Source organism: Salmo trutta, chromosome 7, assembly GCF_901001165.1.
Source record: "Salmo trutta chromosome 7, fSalTru1.1, whole genome shotgun sequence".
In the NCBI taxonomy this organism is placed as follows: domain Eukaryota; kingdom Metazoa; phylum Chordata; class Actinopteri; order Salmoniformes; family Salmonidae; genus Salmo; species Salmo trutta.
The window spans coordinates 26,089,449-26,109,017 of NC_042963.1; the positions used below are offsets into that span (position 1 = coordinate 26,089,449).

Here is a 19,569-nt window from a genome sequence, read left to right on the forward strand (position 1 = left end):
CTGGCTGGGCACTCTGCTGACATAATCTAATGTTTTGCTTTCGTTGTAAAGCCTTTTTGAAATCGGACAGTGGGGTTAGATTAACGAGATTCTTGTCTTTAAATAGCTGTAAAATAGTCATATGTTTGAGAAATTGAAGTAATAGTATTTCTAACGATTCAAAAATCGCGCCACTGGAATATCAGTAGCTGTTACGTAGGTGGGACGAAATCGTCCCACATACCCCAGACAGGTTAAAGGCCAGCCGTGCTGCTCTGTTTTGGGCCGTTTGTAATTTGCCTATGTCCCTCTTTGTGGCGCTTGACTATATGACTAGACAGTTGTCCAGGTGTGATAAAACTAGGTTCTGTAGTTCTGTAGTGTTTTGTTGATAGCGATTTCAAGAAAGCGGAGCAGCGCTTTATTATTGACAGACCTCTCCCCATCTTAGCTACCAATGCACCAATTTGTTTTGACCATGACAGTTGTAACAGAAGTTGTCATGGAGAGAAGACCAAGGCGCAGCAGGTATGTGAATACTCATATTTAATTACAAATAAGGAGTAAAGCATCCACTTAACAACACAATAAAAGTGACAGCAGCTACAGTTCTGCAGGCTATAAACGCAGTGCAAAAAGAACCACCCACAACCCCAAAGAAAAACACACACACCTATATAGGACTTCCAATCAAAGGCAACTCAACACACCTGCCTTCAATTGGAAGTCCCAATCAACAACCCAAACATTCACATACACAAAACTGCCACGTCCTGACCCCAAAACTAATACAGTAGCTCCATCTGCTGGTCAGGACGTGACAGTACCCCGCCCCCTACCAACAGAAAACGCCAACAAAAAACCCCTAAACAATAAGGGAGGGAAGGGAGGGTGGCTGCCGTCACCGAAGGCACTGTGCTACACCCTCCCTCCCCAACCCACCTATCCTGGAGGTGGCTCAGGTGCAGGACGTGGACCTTGCTCCACCTTCGGCGTAGCCCACTTCGGTGGCGCTGCTAGCTGCGCCGGGGAGATGGGCCACTAGGGCTGACCCTGGCAGACGGACCACTCGGGCTGGGCCGGAGGACAGGAAGGCCACTCGGGCTGGGCCGGAGGACAGGAGGGCCACTCGGGCTGGGCCGGAGGGCAGGAGGGCCACTCGGGCTGGGCCGGAGGGCAGGAAGGCCACTCGGGCTGGACCGGAGGACCGGAGGGCCACTCGGGCTGGGCCGGAGGACCGGAGGGCCACTCGGGCTGGGCCGGAGGACCGGAGGGACACTCGGGCTGGGCCGGAGGACCGGAGGGCCACTCGGGCTGGGCCGGAGGACAGGAAGGCCACTCGGGCTGGGCCGGAGGACATGAGGGCCACTCGGGCTGGGCCGGAGGACTGGAGGGCCACTCGGGCTGGACCGGAGGACCGGAGGGCCACTCGGGCTGGGCCGGAGGACCGGAGGGCCACTCGGGCTGGGCCGGAGGACAGGAGGGCCACTCGGGCTGGGCCGGAGGACAGGAGGGCCACTCTGGCTGGGCAGGAGGGCCACTCGGGCTTGACCGGAGGGCAGGAGGGCCACTCGGGCTGGGCCGGAGGACAGGAGGGCCACTCTGGCTGGGCAGGAGGGCCACTCGGGCTTGACCGGAGGGCAGGAGGGCCACTCGGGCTGGACCGGATGGCAGGAGGGCCACTCGGGCTGAACCGGAGGGCAGGAGGGCCACTCGGGCTGGACCGGAGGGCAGGAGGGCCACTCGGGCTGGACCGGAGGACCGGAGGGCCACTCGGGCTGGGCCGGAGGGCAGGAGGGCCACTCGGGCTGGACCGGAGGGCAGGAGGGCCACTCGGGCTGGACCGGAGAGCAGGAGGGCCACTCGGGCTGGGCCGGAGGGCAGGAGGGCCACTCGGGCTGGGCCGGAGGGCAGGAGGGCCACTCGGGCTGGGCCGGAGGGCAGGAGGGCCACTCGGGCTGGACCGGAGGACCGGAGGGCCACTCGGGCTGGGCCGGAGGACCGGAGGGCCACTCGGGCTGGGCCGGAGGACAGGAGGGCCACTCGGGCTGATCCTGACAAGCAGGGCACTCTGGCAGCCCCGAACAGGCGGGCCACTCTGACATTTCCGGGCAGTCAGGCCACTCTCGCAGACCCGGAAGACAGTCGGGCCACTCTGGCAGACCCGGGCAGTCGGGCCACTCTGGCAGAGCCGGGCAGTCGGGCCACTCTGGCAGAGCCGGGCAGTCGGGCCACTCTGGCAGAACCGGGCAGTCGGGCCACTCTGGCAGAACCGGGCAGTCGGGCCACTCTGGCAGAACCGGGCAGTCGGGCCACTCTGGCAGCTCTGGTGACTGTTGACTGGCGGGCAGCTCTGGTGACTGTTGACTGGCGGGCAGCTCTGGTGACTGTTGACTTGCGGGCAGCTCTGGTGACTGTTGACTGGCGGGCAGCTCCGGTGACTGTTGACTGGCGAGGCTGGGCTGACACACTAGACTCCTGATGCGTGGGGCTGGTACTGGACGTGCCAGCCTGGAGAGACGCACCTCCATGCTAGTGCGTCTAGCGGGAAACACCGGACCGAAAGGGCGCACTGGCGGTCTTGAGTGCAGGGTTGGCTTCACCCCTTCCGGCTCGATGCTCACCTTGCCCTGGCACCTGCGGGGCACTGGTACCGGGCGGACTGGGCTGTGCGTCCGTATAGGCGAGATGGTGCGTACCTCAGCGTAACATGGCGCCCTCCACCTCATACGCACCTCCCTGTAGTCACGGGTAGCTGGCTTACGGCTCTTCCCTGGCCTGGCCAAGCTACCCGTGTGCCCCCCCAAAAAATCTTGGGGCTGCCTCTTGGGTTCCCTTAGCTCCCTCTCCTCATAGAATCGCCTCTCCGCTCTCGCCGCTTCAATCTCCCACTGCGGGAGGCGATAATCCCCAGCCTGAGTCCATGGTCCCTCTCCGTCCAGGATTTGCTCCCACGTCCATTGGTCCATCACGTTGAACTCCTGTGGCTCCTTCCTCTTCCGCTGCTTGGTCCTTTTGTGGTGGGTGGTTCTGTAACAAAAAGTTGTCATGGAGAGAAGACCAAGGCGCAGCAGGTATGTGAATACTCATATTTAATTACAAATAAGGAGTAAAGCATCCACTTAACAACACAATAAAGGTGACAACAGCTACAGTTCTGCAGGCTATAAACGCAGTGCAAAAACAACCACCCACAACCCCAAAGAAAAACACACACACCTATATAGGACTTCCAATCAAAGGCAACTCAACACACCTGCCTTCAATTGGAAGTCCCAATCAACAACCCAAACATTCACATACACAAAACTGCCACGTCCTGACCCCAAAACTAATACAATAGCTCCATCTGCTGGTCAGGACGTGACAACAGTTTACAATGCAGGGTAGTCTCCTTTAATTGCTCGATTTCCACATTATTCATTACAAGATTTGGTTGAGGTTTAGGGTTTAGTGAATGATTTGTCCTAAATAAAATGCTCTATTTTTTGAAATATTATTATTATGTTATTATTATTAATATTATTAATATTATAATTATTTCTTGCCACCCATTCTGAAACTGACTGCAGCACTTTGTTAAGTGTTGAAGTGATTTCACTTGCTGTGGTAGCTGACGTGTATAGTGTTGTCATCAGCATACCTTACTCAGTGCCAGTGGCAGGTCATTAATACAGATTGAAAAAAGTAAGGGACCTAGTCAGCTGCCTGGGGAATGCCTTACTCTACCTGGATTATGTTGGAGAGACTTGCATTAAAGAAAGAACCTTCTCCGTGTTCTGAAATATACTCTAAAAGTACATCCAATTAGGGTCTCTACTACTGCGTTCTGGCTTTGGTTCTGGTTGTGTTGTGGTGCATGCAGATTGACTAAACACGGGACACACTGCTGCCAGATCTGGTCTTTCATTACTGGATGACATAATATAACTGCAGTGAATAAATGCAGTGCAAAGCAATGACATGACATGGCTAGCCTCTCTCTGCTGCACACACCTTTCCTCTGCATGCATAAATTCAGACTCATATAATATATTCGTTAGACAACAATAAAGGTATTTTATTGTTTTTATTCAAAGGAAATACATTTTCCTATTGCATAGTCTGAATACATTCATACATGTTTTATGTGTCACCCATTTTACATTCCAAAAGACCACCGGCTAAAATAAATGCATAAAGCAATGGCAAGTAACCAAAAATACCAGTAGGGTCTGGCTCCAGCAGATACCTTCTCAGGGCACAGACGCTGTGAGACATACAAGCTGAGACAGGATGTTGAATGGTGCCAGAGAGGATGGTGCGTTACAGCCACCAACAGTAAGGGGGTTGAAATGTCATAACTAGCTAGCTATCCCTGGACCAGAGCTAGTGCAGACAAAGTGCAGCTAGCTATTCAGGCCTTCCTGGGGTGGAATCACTCTTGCTTCAGACCTTCCGATGCACGGTTACTTACTAGTACCTATCCTTAAGTTCAATGGACTAATAGTTGAGTTGCTGTATTCTTACCTGGTCATTCACATCTTTGAAATGTATTTTATGTGCATGTGAAAATGCATTACCACTGTTAATGCTTTATTACAGTTGATGCATTATCGCTGTTGATAGCCTATATTATCAGTGCTGATGCATTACCACTGTTATTACATTATCACTGATACTACAGGTAACTGCCAAAATAATGGAAATATGTAAAGTGTCTTAATAGGGTGTTGGCCACCATGAGCCTCCACAACATCTTCAATGCATCTTGACATATATTCTGAAAGTGTCTGGAACTTCTATGGAAGAATGCAACACCATTCTTCCACAAGAAATTCCATCATTTGGTGTTTTGTTGATGGTGGAGGAAAACGCTGTCTCAGGCACCGCTCCAGAATCTCTATAAGTGTTCAATTGGGTTGAGATCTGGTGACTGAGACAGCCATGACATATGTTTTACATTGTTTTCATACTCATCAAACCATTCAGTGACCACTTGTGCCCTGTGGATGGGGGCATTGTCATCCACTCCCATCAGGATAGAAATTATTCACCATAGGTTCAAGGTGATCACTCAGAATGGCTGTGCATTTATTGGCATTTATCTTGCCCTCTAAGGGGTTGAGTGGACCTAAACCTTGGCAGGAAAATCCACCCCACACCATAGCCACCAGAACCCTCATTTACTCAAGTGTTTCCATTATTTTGGCAGTTACCTGTACATTAGCAACTTTGATTCATTACCAGTTATATTTTAGTTATTTAGCAGACACTCTTATCCCCAGCCACTTACAGGAGCAATTAGGATTAAGTGCCTCACTCAAGGGCACACCGACAGATTTTTCACCTAGTCGGCTCAGGGTTTTAAACCAGCGACATTAGTTTACTGGCCCAACACTCTTAACCGCTAGGCTACCTGCCAGCCTTGTTGATACATTGCCACAGTTTTTTGGGGCACTAAAGGAGTTTCATATATACTTCCACTAATTTTGTAAACTGGTACCGGGCTACCTTCAGACGAGGCTTGTGGGCGTCCTAGAGCAAAACATCCGGCATTTCGGACGCTACAGACATTTTTGTGAAAATACAGATTTTCAGGATGTCTCCTGGTCTGACAAACATCACTTTTGCTCTGCCACCTTCCACCGCAGATGGCAAAGGGCGACATCGGCGGATGTTCTGGATTGAGATGCAGCCCATGCAAAAAAACAGATATCTTTAGCTTAAAAAAAAATGCTAATTAGATTTCCGGGGGGCCTTGGATATCGACTCTAGTTAATGTATTAATCATTATTATGCCCTTCTCCCTGGCACCCATTAACTTGTGATTACCATCTCTGGCCTAATGGGCCTCTTGTGTTGTAGTTCTCTCTTCCTTTGCCTCCTCCCTCTCTATCTCCTCTCTCTCTCTCACTCTCCCCCTTCTTCTCTCTCTCTCTCTCTCCACTCTTTCTCTCTCTGCCTCATCTCCTCCATGTGTTTCTACTCTGAGCCCCTGCGATCCACAAGCCCTGGAGTCATCCTAACTCCCACACTCTGCTCTTCATTATTGCTTAATTTTCTATGGCCCGACCATTTATCTTGGCTCCATCTCCTTATCTCTTCTATCGTTCTTTCCCTTTCTTCCATCTCTCTCTCTTTCCCTCTCTTTCTCTCTCTCTCTCTCTCTCTCTCTCTCTCTCTATCCCTTACTCTCTTTCCTTCCTTTCTCAATCCCTCTTTCTCTCTTACTGTCCACCTACTCCCTTCCCCTTTTCCTTGTCATTGCCAGGGAGTCAGAACAGAACAACAAAACACTTAGCAGTCTCTCTCCCGTATCTCACAACCTCCTCCCTCTCTTTCTCTCCCTCTTCCCCTCTCTCCCTCGCTCCCTCCAATTAGAATAAACAATTAGCCGTCTCTCTCTCCCCTATCTCACCACCTCCTCAAAGCCCAATGACTGTCTTTTTCCACTGCTTTATAAAAGAAATCACACTAACTAGGAACAGAAGAGGAAGCTCCACACTTTTTAATATCAATAACATCCCAAATGGCACCCTTTTCTCTATTTAGTACACTACTTTTGACCAGGGTCCATAGGGATCTTGTCAAAAGTAGTGCACTATATAGGGAATAGGGTGCCATTATCGACCCAGATAAAGCTGTTCAATCCACAAGCCTTTCTATCACATCCCTTCATAATTTTAGCGTTGGGTTTCTGTGTTTCTTTCTGCTCATCGCTCGCTGTCATACCACCGTACATGTGTCTCTCTCTGGCAATTATGTAAAGATAAAATATTCATTATCTATGCACACACACATAACTGCATGGACACATAACTGCAAGCACACCCGCAGGATGCTGATGATATGTGGGCATTTCCATGTGAAAAGCTTCACAAGCACTAACATCTGAAGTTCATAGAAGCATGTCCAATTTGGTATAAAATTTAAGCTAAGAGTTTACTTTTTTTAAGTTAACGCATATATACAGTACCAGTCAAAAGTTTGGACCCACCTACTCATTCCAATAGCGAAGACATCAACACTATGAAATGACATGTGGAATCATGTAGTAAGCAAAAAAGTGTTAAACAAATCCAAAGATATTTTATATTTGAGATTCTTCAAAGTAGTGTAACGACCGTCGTCGCAATGAGACCAAGGTGCAGCGGAGGATGTGTTCATCATAAAGGATTTTAATAAACAAATGAACACTACAAACAAAACACGAAAATAAACGACAGCCAGGATTAACACAAACCTAGACAGAAAATAATCACCCACAAACCCCAAAGGAAAAACAGGCTGCCTATGTGTGACTCTCAATCAGCAACAACGATCTACAGCTGTTCCTGATTGAGAGCCACACATGGCCAAACCAAAGAAACAAACCAACATAGAAAAATAAACATAGAACCCATGTCACACCCTGGCCTAACCAAAATAGAGAACAAAAACCCCTCTCTATGGCCATGGCGTTACAAGTAGCCACCCTTTGCCTTGATAAAAGCTTTGCACACTCTTGGCTCCTATATAACTCTTATAAAATACAGTTTAGCAATCTGCTACTAATGCATCTTTGCCAGAACAATAGGCTACCCGGTGATTTCATTGATCATTTTCATATTTCAGATAGGTCTTATTTGGGTGGGTTTTAATGATGTACCTCAGCGGTGGTACTGGCTATACTGTATGTCTAAAGATAGCTGTAACATCGCAATACCTTCAATATTTTTGTGATGAAGATCAAGAGGTAACATATTCTGATGAATTAATTATGATATTTGTGAGGAAGTAAAAGTCTACAGATAGATTATTCTTTCCATCCGATCCTGCAACCCCCGCTGCATACAGGTAGGCCTTATGATCCTGCTTGCTCTGGACTCCAGAGAAATTACAATGTGACATTATATTCGTAGTTGATATTGACTGCTAACATGAATGACTTTCAGACCAAAATGCAGGTGTAAAACAGTTTATTTTTGTATCTTGCATTCAAAAACTGCATCACCGTTTATGGCTGTAATCACAGGCTACATCTGCGCAGCAGTTGTGCGCGTGTTCGCCCTGTGCGTGTGTGCATGTGCATGCACTGGGGTCTCAAGCTTTGAACCACTCCTTTTTGGTGTTTGTCGGTCAAAAATGAGAACCACCGAGCTAAGAAATAATTTGTCCATTTTGGGAAATCGGTTCAGTTGTACAACTGAATGCCTTCAACATTTAACCCAACCCCTCTGAATCAGAGAGGTGCGGAGGGCTGCCTTAATTGACATCCACATCCACGGTGCCCAGGTAACAGTGGGTTAACTGCCTCGCTCAGGGGCAACCTGCCGCCCCATAAGGGCTGGATAGCTATAGGATCAGGTGGAGTGCAAATGTGAAAATATAGGAAGAGAGAATTTCCATAAATAAATATGCAGCTCCAAAAACATTGGGTGATCAGGAATACTACCTGTTCACTTTGCAAGCTCACCAAAAATGTGGCAAGCAACAATTACTAGTATAGTCCTACTGGTCTTTTGGTAAGTCAACATTTCTTGAAATTGATCATTTACTTATGAAGTTTGGATTTGGAATTTGTTGGTAAAATGTATTATTACATAATCAAAATGTGTTGTAGACAAAATAATAAAAAGGACTGTCTGGAAGCTTCAATAAATAGACAAAGATTTGTAGATGAACAAGTCCTTGCATGTAAGATTTTTTTACCTTACTTGAAAAAACTCCACTCGACTTGACTTGCTCTTAGAATGCATGACTTGGACTTGACTCGAGACTCAACCCATTGTGACTCGACTTGAGACTTGGACCTTGTGATTTGAGACTTGCTTGTGACTTATAGTGACTTGGTCCAACCTCTGGCTCTTACTGACGCCTACCCATGAGCCCCCTCTGTTTCCATTTACTGTAACCAGCCCACTCACCCACTGAGCACTGACCGACATTGGACATCCATGGACCTTGAAAAGTAGTTGAAATTTGGTCAGTCGAAAACTGAACCAATCATAGACATCAGTTTCACAAGTTTGTACAGCACAGCACAGTACAGTGCAGTAGAGCACATTACAGTATGATAAAGAAAAATATATTATAGGTCAGTATAATACAGTACTGTACAGTAAAGTAGAGTTTAATACAGAACAGTACAGTACATTAGACTACACTAGAGTAGAGTACAGTATAATTTACTGTATTGTACTTTACTAAACTCTATTCTACTCTAGTGTGCTGTACTCTACTGTGCTGTATTCAAATCTAATTTTATTTTTCACATGCTTTGTAAACAACAGGTGTAGACTAACAGTGAAATTCTTACTTTTCCATTGCAGAGTTACAGATAAACACATTTTTTTTAAATAGATATTGAATAACAATAACAAATAAAAATACTTTGATGTCCGAACTTAGACATCTATGGTTGGTACAGATTTGGTCCAGTCCAGACCAGCCACATTTGGTCTTGTTTGGGGCAGAGCACATTCGAGTAATAGCCAGTGTGTAGATAAATATTGAAACATGCAAAGGAGGATATTAAATGTTTCTACCTTTGTATACCTATCGCGGATACATCACCTTGAAGAGAATGTCATTTCTGCATAGTACAGATCAGAGACCATGACCACATTATTTTCGAACCATTCTGTTACCGGGTGTTAATCCACTTCACTTACTGTAGTTCAATAACAAAAATCTGTTGTTTCTGCAGACATCTTATAATTTTAATTGGGAGTACATATTTAACAGAGTTGTTTGTAAATGTGGCCACATTAAAAACTGAGGGAGATTTTGAAAGATTGTTAAAGCCCTCATGCAGTATTTTTTGTAAAAAAAATAACATTACTGTATGTCTAGTAAATCACTGTGTGTTTATTTCATACAATAAATAAATATATGTTTTATAATTTATTTCCCTGATCCTCTTTTTGCCATTGAAATATACTCAGTCTGATCATATGGGCGTGTTGATACAAATATTTTATCATTTACATACACATCCCTGATTGGCGAATAGGATCATCTAGACTTTAGAGCCTATCTCGCTTAAACTTTCAAAGTAGGAGGATACATATGCAAATAAAAGGTGACTGGTCAGAATAATGAGATCAGATTGTGATGTCATGATGTGTGCTAGAAACTCCATCCCACCTGAACAGGCTGAAATTACAGGCATTTCTTTTCTCCATAAGCTCAAACGAAAAGGGCATTATCATATTTTTCACAAGGTCTGAGCGTTATTTCAACATCATAGTATGGAAATATAATAAATAAAAAAAACAGGATAATCACGTTTTGACTGCACTGCCCCTTTAAAGGTAATCATTGTCAATAGAGTTGTATGGTGTGTTTAACTTTGCAATCAATGGTTTTGGTTTGGTATACTATTAAAGTGAAAAATCGGAGTCTCAGCGTCATTCTGTTACGGTGGAATTGCCCATGTCTCATAGTGAGAAATTGGGGTCACACTTTGTTTGGACTATCAAAAGTGTTACTGAAAATGTAACTATGGAGATACATGAAAATGTAATTGCTCCCAATGTGAGGTTATTCCATTTTACCTTTTATTTTGAAAACAAAAGATGAGATTAGCACACTTTCAAGTTTGCTGAATTGTTGTCATTATTATGGTATGGTGGACATTCTGGGACCGGAAATCACTGTCAATGACTATCATCAGAGCCCCAAAGAGGCAACTATCCACTGCCCAAGGGATCTTGGGTAAAACCAAGGGAAATCAACAGTGAAAAGGTGATATGTGTGTTTGCCTGCGTGCAGCCGTGTGTGCATGTGTGTGCCACCTATGCAGTGTGCATGTGTGTGCCACCTATCTGTATCTGTTTGAGTCGTAAACATGTGTTCTGCTCTGAGTCTGAGACTCTAGTGAACAGTGGGAAATGGATTGGCTCGGCCAGCATGCTATCCACAGACAGAACAAACATTCCCCTCTTTGTGTATTTCCCACATTGATGATGATTATGTGTGTATCTGCTTGAGTGTGTGTGTATCTGCTTGTGTGTGAGTGTTTTTCTCTGTGTGTGTGTTGTGCTGTGTGTATGTGATAGAACAAGGATTTCCTTCTCATTCTTACATTTATTGTGTTGTCTGCTTATCTGCTTATCTACCTGAGTGTGTGTATGTGTGTCGTGTGTGTGTGTTACCTGATGACATTTGTTTTAAGATGCTGTATTCTCTGCTTGTATTCTGCCAGGGGAAATGTCTCTGTGTCTAGCGGTGAGCGAGGGAATTTGAAACGTTTTCTTTTCTAACGCTGATGCGTATCTCGAATGGAATATGATGTTGTCTTTGTGAGGAAGTCCCTGTTGCCTTGCCAGAATAGCTGTTGTTGAACGCTTGAGTGCCTCTAGGTACTTGACAAAGAAGCCACAGTTAGTGTGCGTGCTTCAGGAAGAAGAACATTATTGTTATTTGACATAGTCAAGCTTACTAACTTAGATAGAAACTTTGTTTAGTGACTACAATGACAGATACTTTTGGACAGCTGAAGTTAGCACAGCATTTTCTATTGAGGACAATGACCTTTTTGTAGTTTTTCTCCATTGCTGTAAATCAAACAACACAGTGTTATTTCTGTACATTATTTTTTTGTTTGCTGTTTAGAGAAGATGAATATTATAGAATAGAATAGTAATGAATCTAAAAGGGGTATTTTCTTCCTTAACATGGCAGGATGTCAGTCTCTCTCTCGCTCACACACACACACGCACACACGCATGCACACACGCACACAGAAGCCTGTACAGAATGCTGAATGTGTGTGTCTCCTATAACCTGTGTCTTTCTTTTCCAGGCCTGGTCAAGCTGGGGATCCACTGTGTCACATGCCAGAAAGTTGCAATTAAGATTGTCAACCGAGAGAAACTCAGCGAGTCGGTACTAATGAAGGTAAGACTACACCCCTGAATATAATCTTCTCCGTTCAGTTGGCACATGTAGGGATTTGGGGAGGTACTATCTGAACTTGTCCAATAAGAAATGCTTGTTTTCATTTTCTTTTGCAAAAGGCTTTGATGCGGTGTGCCCAAATGAAAACGATCCAAATCTACATATCTGTGTGTTAGTACTCTTGCACTCAGGCCTATACAGTATTTGGTCCCAATTGGTTTCTCTCTCTTGACTAGGGTTGCAAAATTGTGGGAACTTCCAATAAATTCCCAGTTTTTTCCGAAATCCCGGTTGAAGGCTGCCCAGAATGAGAATGGAATAAGCAGGAAATCTGGAATTCTCCAACCCGAGTCTTGCCCTATCATTCTCTTTGGACCTCTCCTAATGTCCCCCAATACCTTTCAAGTTTCCTAGCTTCCTCTATAGCCTGTATACAGGCATGGAGCATGACAAATAGTAATTGGAAAAATAAGATTACTTACTACCTGCTCACAATTAGACTCTTTCTGGAGGCTTTCCCTATAATTGGCCCCTCTGCTGGTTTCAGGAAGAGGGGGATGGAAAGGGCAGGGAGAGGCAGAATGGAGAGGACCATGACCTGACCTGATAAACTGTAATTGTCTTTCCTGGGACACATAGAGAGAGAGGAGTGGCTGTAATTGTTTAGAAATGAGGTGTTGAGAGGCGCACGTGAGGGTTTGATTTGCAAATTTAACCCAGTCGATTTGCAAATGGAAATGCCACCATTTGGCTCCATGTCTGAAACTGTTGTATTAGAAAACCAGAGAGATAGAAACCAGAATCTTTGATTTTTCTGTTTAATATTTCTCCATCTCTCTCGATCTCAAGAGTTTCTCTCCATCTCTTTCTCTTCTCAATTCAATTCCAAGGGCTTTATTGGCGTGAGAAACATATGTTTACATTGCCAAAGCAAGTGAAATAGATAATAAACAAAAGTGAAATAAACAATACAAAATGAACAGTTAACATTATTCTCAGAAGTTTCAATGCAATAGACACATGTCAAATGTCATATTATTGCTATGTACAGTGTTATAATGATGTGCAAATAGTTAAAGTACAAAAGGGAAAATAAATAAACATAAATATGGGTTGTATTTACAATAGTGATTGTTCTTCACTGGTTGCCCTTTTCTTGTGGCAACAGGTAACAAATCTTGCTGCTGTGATGGCACACTGTGATATTTCACCCAATAGATATGGGAGTTAAAATTGAATCAATTTTTAATTTATTTACATTTTTAATTTTGATCAAATTAATTGAATTTGTTTTGGAATTCTTTGTGGGTCTGTGTAATATCAGAGAAATACTGTATGTGTTTCTGATATGGTCATACATTTGGCAGGAAGTTATTATATGCAGCTCAGTTTCCACCTCATTTTGTGGGCAGTGCACATAGCCTGTTTTCTCTTGAGAGTCAGGTCTGCCTACGGTGGCCTCTCTCAATAGCAAGGCCATGCTCACTGAGTCTGTACATAGTCAAAGCTTTCCTTAATTTTGGGTCACTCACAGTGGTCAGGTGTTCTGCCACTGTGTACTTTCTGTCAAGGGCTAAATAGCATTCCAGTTTGCTCTGTTTTTTGGTAAACTCTTTCCAATATGTCAAGTATCTATCTTTTTGTTTTCTCATAATTTGGTTGAATCTAATTGTGTTGCTGTTGCTGTCCTGGGGCTCTGTGGGGTCTGTTTGTCTTTGTGTTTGTGAACAGAGCCCCATGACCAGCTTGCTTAGGGGACTCTTCTCTAGGTTAATCTCTCTGTCGGTGATGGTTTTGTTATGAAAGGTTTGGGAATTGCTTCCTTTGAAGTGGTTGTAGAATTTAAAAGCTATTTTATGGATTATGATAATTATTGGGTAACAGACAAATTCTGCTCTGCATGCATTATTTGGTGTTTTACGTTGTACACAGAGGATGCTTTTGCAGAATTCTGCATGCAGTCTTAATTTGGTGTTTTTCCCATTTTGTGAGTTATTGGTTGGTGAGCAGACCACATACCTCACAACCATACAGGGCAATGGGTTCTATAACTGATTCAAGCATTTTTTGCCAGATCCTAATTGGGATGTCAAATGTTATGTTTCTTTTGATGGTGTAGAAGGCCCTTCTTGTCTTGTCTCAGATCGTTCACAGCTTTGTGGGTGTTAACTGTGGTGCTGATGATTAGGCCGAGGTAGGTATAATTTTTTTTGTGTGCTCTAGGGCAATGGTGTCTAGATGGAATTTTTATTTGTGGTCCTGGCAACTGGACCTTTTTTGGAACACCATTATTTTTGTCTTACCGAGATTTAATGTCAGGACTCAGGTCTGGCAGAATCTGTGCAGAAGATATAGGTGCTGCTGTAGGCCCTCCTTGGTTGGGGACAGAAGCACCAGATCATCAGCAAACAGTAGACATTTGACTTCAGATTCTAGTAGGGTGAGGCCAGGTGTTGCAGACTGTTCTAGTGCCCTCGCCAATTTGTTGATATATATGTTGAAAAGGGTGGGGCTCAAGCTGCATCCCTGTCTCACCCCAAGACCCTGTGGAAAGAAATGTGTGTGTCTTTTTGTTTGTGTACATGGATTTTATAATATCGTATGTTTTTCTCCCAACACTGCTTTCCATCAATTTCTATAGCGGACCCTCATGCCAAATTTGTGTCAAAAGCATGAGAAGACTTTGTCTTTGTTTTGCTATGTTTATTTGTCAATTCCTCAGTACATTGTTTTCACTGAGGAATGATGTTAAAGAGTTTAAGTATAGCCAATTGGAATTTGTGGTCTGTATATTTTGTAATTTGATTTAGGATACCATAAACACCACAGGCCTTTTTGGGATGAAGGGTTTGTATTTTGTCCTTTAGTTCATTCAATGTAATTGTAGAATCCAGTGGTTCCTGGTAGTCTTTAATATTTGATTATAGGATTTGTAATTGACCATATATATGTTTTTGCTGATTGTTCTTTGTAATAGAGCCTAGAGTTTTGGATAGATAACTCTTCGTGTTGTTGTTTGTTTAGTGTGTTCCAATTTTCCCAGAAGTGGTTCGATTCTATGGATTCTTACATTGAGCTGATTTCTGACCATCTCTCTCTCTCACTCTGTCTGTCTCTGTCACATCAGCTCCTACTGAACTTTGAGTCTGCCAGTCCCTCTCGCCAGCTCCAAATTTCACCTTTTAATATTCTAATGTACTCCTGTCCCTACGGTGCAATTAGAACAGAATGTGACACTCCTGACCAGGTGTGTTATAACCTCCAGCTCCTCTAGCCCCTGTCACACACCTTCCACCCATCCCCAGGGTCCTGCCTATGACTTCATATGACTCTATGATTGGTCTTAGGGGTCTGGAGGTTTTGCTGACATAAGGAAATTAAGACTTATGGGGAAAATGAAGGATAAAGGGGAAGAAAGGAAGACATTTCACTGTCAAGGTTGTAAATTATTGAAAAGGTAGACATTTCACTGTAAGTGCTGTAAAGGATTCTCCTTACACGGGGAACCATTTCTGTAGGGTATTCACGACACATCACAACAATACTTTTCTGTGGAAAGAGTGCATTGCTGAAACTAAAATGACAGTCACTGTTTTACCCCATGGATAGTTTAATTCGTGTTTCACTTTTTTAATATAATATTTTTGTAAGTATCTTTTGGTTATTCAGACAGGATATAAAGGAGAGACAGATGAGGGAAGAAAGGCAGATGAGAAATTGTCAACCTAGACCGGGAAGCGAATCCTGGTCTCTGGCAAGGGGATAACATGTGGACTAAAGTCAGGCAGGGAACCTTCCTACCACATCTCTGTAATGTATATAGATGGAGAGGAGAATGAAAGGCCTATTGTAATTGCTTCTGTGTATGACTTGGTGTAAGTGAGAGTGGGAGAGTCTCTTAGTCATGTTGAATGACTGTGAGTAATTAAAGTATTGACTCACCACATATATGAATTGGAGAATGGATATTTTGACTGACAGACTGTGTGTGTCAGTGCTCTGGAGTGTGTAAGTGGGGTTTACTCTGTGACTAAGCAGATAAGGTCAATGTGAGATAGGGATGGGGAGTGAGTTTAAGACTGGCATGAGTCTGCTTACTGTGTGTGTGTGTGTGTGTGTGTGTGTGTGTGTGTGTGTGTGTGTGTGTGTGTGTGTGTGTGTGTGTGTGTGTGTGTGGGAGTGCATGCTCGTATACTTACGTCCAAGTGTGTGCTCGCTTTCTTTTGTCCGGAGACGGCAGTTAACATTTGTGAAACTCTCCTCTGTCTCCGATGCTGAGCTGAGAGGCCAGGGGGGTGGAGAAGGAAAGGGGAAGGTTGCAGGGAGAATCCTGCTGAAAATAGATTACACAGACACTTTGGTAGTAACACCATATCTGTGTGTGTGTGTGTGTAGACTCAGTAGAGGAGAAGAGTAATCCGTAAACATGCAGACATTCACAATAGTGTGTTTTAAACATTGAACCGAGACAGATCTTTTGCTCTGAACCAGTACACTGAAAATAATCTCTCTCTCCCCCCCTCTCTCTCTCTAAAGTCCTCTGATGGGAAAAGAAAGGTTGTTCCTATCTCTCTCTCCTTCTCTCTTTCTCTTTCCCCCCTGTCCCTTTGCTCTTTTGCTTCCCCTCACTTCTGAGCTATGAACTCTGTAGTGTGTGTTTGTGGGTATGTGTGTGTGTTTATGTGTTTGAACAGCAGGCCTTTATTGTGAGAGTGAGAAGGCTCGATCACCAGTGATCTCCCTCTGAGTTTGGACTCCCATCACTTGTCTACCCTTTATGGTAGATAGGTATGTCATCTGTTCTGACTAATTCAAATATTGAAGTTGTAAAGACATGCACTAGTAATTGGCTAGCTAAATACTGCAATCAAATTAAAGCAATCAAGTAAAAAAAATCATTCCAATTGTTACATTTAAGTCATTTAGCAGACGCTCTTATCCAGAGCGACTTACAGTAGTGCATGCATACATTTCATACTTTTTTCCCCCCCGTACTGGTCCCCCGTGGGAATCGAACCCACAACCCTGGCGTTGCAAACACCATGCTCTACCAACTGAGCCACACTACTCAATTAATTGAGTGACTTAGATGATTATATGTTTTGCAGTGTATCTCCCCGACAGACTCTACTGTTCTATCATTGGTGTGGGGTCAAGCATGGGAATGACATTACTTAGCCATTAAGGCTGGTTTGTTCTTCAAGTTTCATAGCAGGGTTAAATAATAATCACAGTGGTTATAGAGGGTGCAACAGGTCAGAACCTCAAGAGTAAATGTAATTTGGCTTTAACCCTCTAGAGTCGATAGGCGCACCAGTGTGTCAATATAATTTACATGAAGAAAAAAAATCCCCATCCCAATCTGTCAATTTAAGATAGATATATTTGGGTTTTTGCATTGGATTTATCTCAATCCACCGCATCCGCCAGTGTTGCACTTCCACATCTGTGGTGAAAGGTGGCAGAGCTAGAGAGATGTTTGTCAGACCATGAGACATCCTGAAAATCTGTGTTCTCACGTAAAAGTCTCTAGCGTCCGAACGTTTTGACCTACAAACTTTTATGACCACTCTATGGAAAGGGGAGAAGTCGGTACCTGCGATGTGCCAACTTCTGTTTGGTAGCGTTCGGACCGCTTGGGCTACAAACGAATGGGACCCCACTTTCCCCTGTGGAAAGGGGAGATTCTCACGAACACGATGGTCCGTTTTGCTATACATCCCCCACAGTGTCACGGAACTTGTCTGAATTTAACCGATACCGGTTGAAAGAAAATGAATGGAAGTATGAAGGTGGTTTTGTGCCTACCCAAAAAAAGGGGTTAAATATGTATACAAAAAAAATAAAAAATTATATACATATATATATATATACACATATACATATACATATACATATATATATATATACATATATATATATATACACATATATATATACATATACATATATATATACACATATACATATATATATACATATACATATATATATATACATATACATATATATACACATATATATATATATGTATAACATACATACATACATACATACATACATACATACATACATACATACATACATACATACATACATACATACATACATACATACATACATACATACATACATACACACACACACACACACACACACACACACACACACACACACACACACACACACACACACACTACCGGTAAAAAGTTTTAAAACACCTACTACTCATTCAATTGGTTTCTTTATTTTTGCTATTTTCTACATTGTAACCAAAAAAGAGTTAAACAAATCAAAATATATTTTATATTTGAGATTCTTCAAATAGCCACCCTTTGCCTTTATGGCAGCTTTGCACACTCTTGGCATTCTCTCAACCAGCTTCACCTGGAATGCTTTTCCAACAGTCTTGAAGGATTTCCCATATATGCTGAGCACTTGTTGGCTGCTTTTCCTTCACTCTGCAGTCCAACTCATCCCAAACCATCTCAATTTGGTTGAGGTCGGGGGATTGTCGGAGGCCAGGTGATCTGATGCAGCACTCCATCACTCTCCTTCTTGGTAAAATAGCCCTTACACAGCTTGGAGGTGTTTTGGGTCATTGTCCTGTTGAAAAACAAATGATAGTCCCACTAAGCCCAAACCAGATGGGATGGCGTATCACTGCAGAATGCTGTGGTAGCCATGCTGGTTAAGTGTGCCTTGATTTCTAAATAAATCACAGACAGTGACACCAGCAAAGCACCCCCACACCATAACACTTCCTCCTCCATGCTTCACGGTGGGAAATACACATGCGGAGATCATCTGTTCACCCACACCGCTTCTCACAACGACACGGCGGTTGGAACCAAAAATCTCCAAAAATCTCCACTGATCTAATGTCCACTGCTCGTGTTTCTTGGCCCAATCAGTTCTCTTCTTCTTATTGGTGTCTTTTAGTAGTGGTGTCTTTGCAGCAATTCAACCATGAAGGCCTCATTCACACAGTCTCCTCTGAACAGTTGATGTTGAGATGTGTCTGTTACTTGAACTCTATGAAGCATTTATTTGGCCTGCAATTTCTGAGGCTGGTAATTCTAATGAACTTATCCTCTGCAGCAGAACTAACTCTGGGTCTTCCATTCCTGTGGCGGTCCTCATGAGAGCCAGTTTCATCATAGCGCTTGATGGTTTGTGTGACTGCACTTGAAGAAACTTTCAAAGTTCTTGAAATTTTCCGTATTTAATGACCTTCATGTCTTAAAGTAATGATGAACTGTCGTTTCTCTTTGCTTTTTTGAGTTGTTCTTGCCTTACTATGGACTTGGTCTTTTACCAAATAGGGCTATCTTCTGTAGACGCGCCCCCACCTTGTCACAACACTGGCTCAAACGCATTAAGAAGGAAAGAAATTCCACAAATTAACTTTTAAGAAGGCACACCTGTTAATTGAAATGCATTCCAGGTGACTACCTCATGAAGCTGGTTGAGAGGATGCCAAGTGTGTGCAAAGCTGTCATCAAAGCAAAGGTTGGCTATTTGAAGAATCTCAAATATGAAATATATTTTGATTTGTTTAACCTCTATGAGCTAAGTGGGACATTAGCGTCCCACTCTATTCAACAGCCAGTGGAATCGCGTGGCGCGAAATACAATACCTCAAAAATGCAATAATTTCAATATTTCAAACATACAACTATTATACACCATTTGAAAGATAAGACTCTCGTTAATCTAACCACA

At 43.5% G+C, this 19,569-nt stretch overlaps 1 protein-coding gene across 1 annotated transcript in view; it reads left to right on the forward strand.

Annotated features, from left to right (window-relative positions):
- brsk2a (BR serine/threonine kinase 2a) overlaps nucleotides 1–19,569 on the forward strand; it is a 506,659-nt gene that overhangs the window by 274,422 nt on the left and 212,668 nt on the right. Inside the window, exon 2 of the mRNA XM_029758477.1 lies at nucleotides 11,750–11,844. Within this exon, the coding sequence (XP_029614337.1) occupies nucleotides 11,750–11,844 (95 nt within the window). The remainder of the gene's footprint in view (nucleotides 1–11,749; nucleotides 11,845–19,569) is intronic.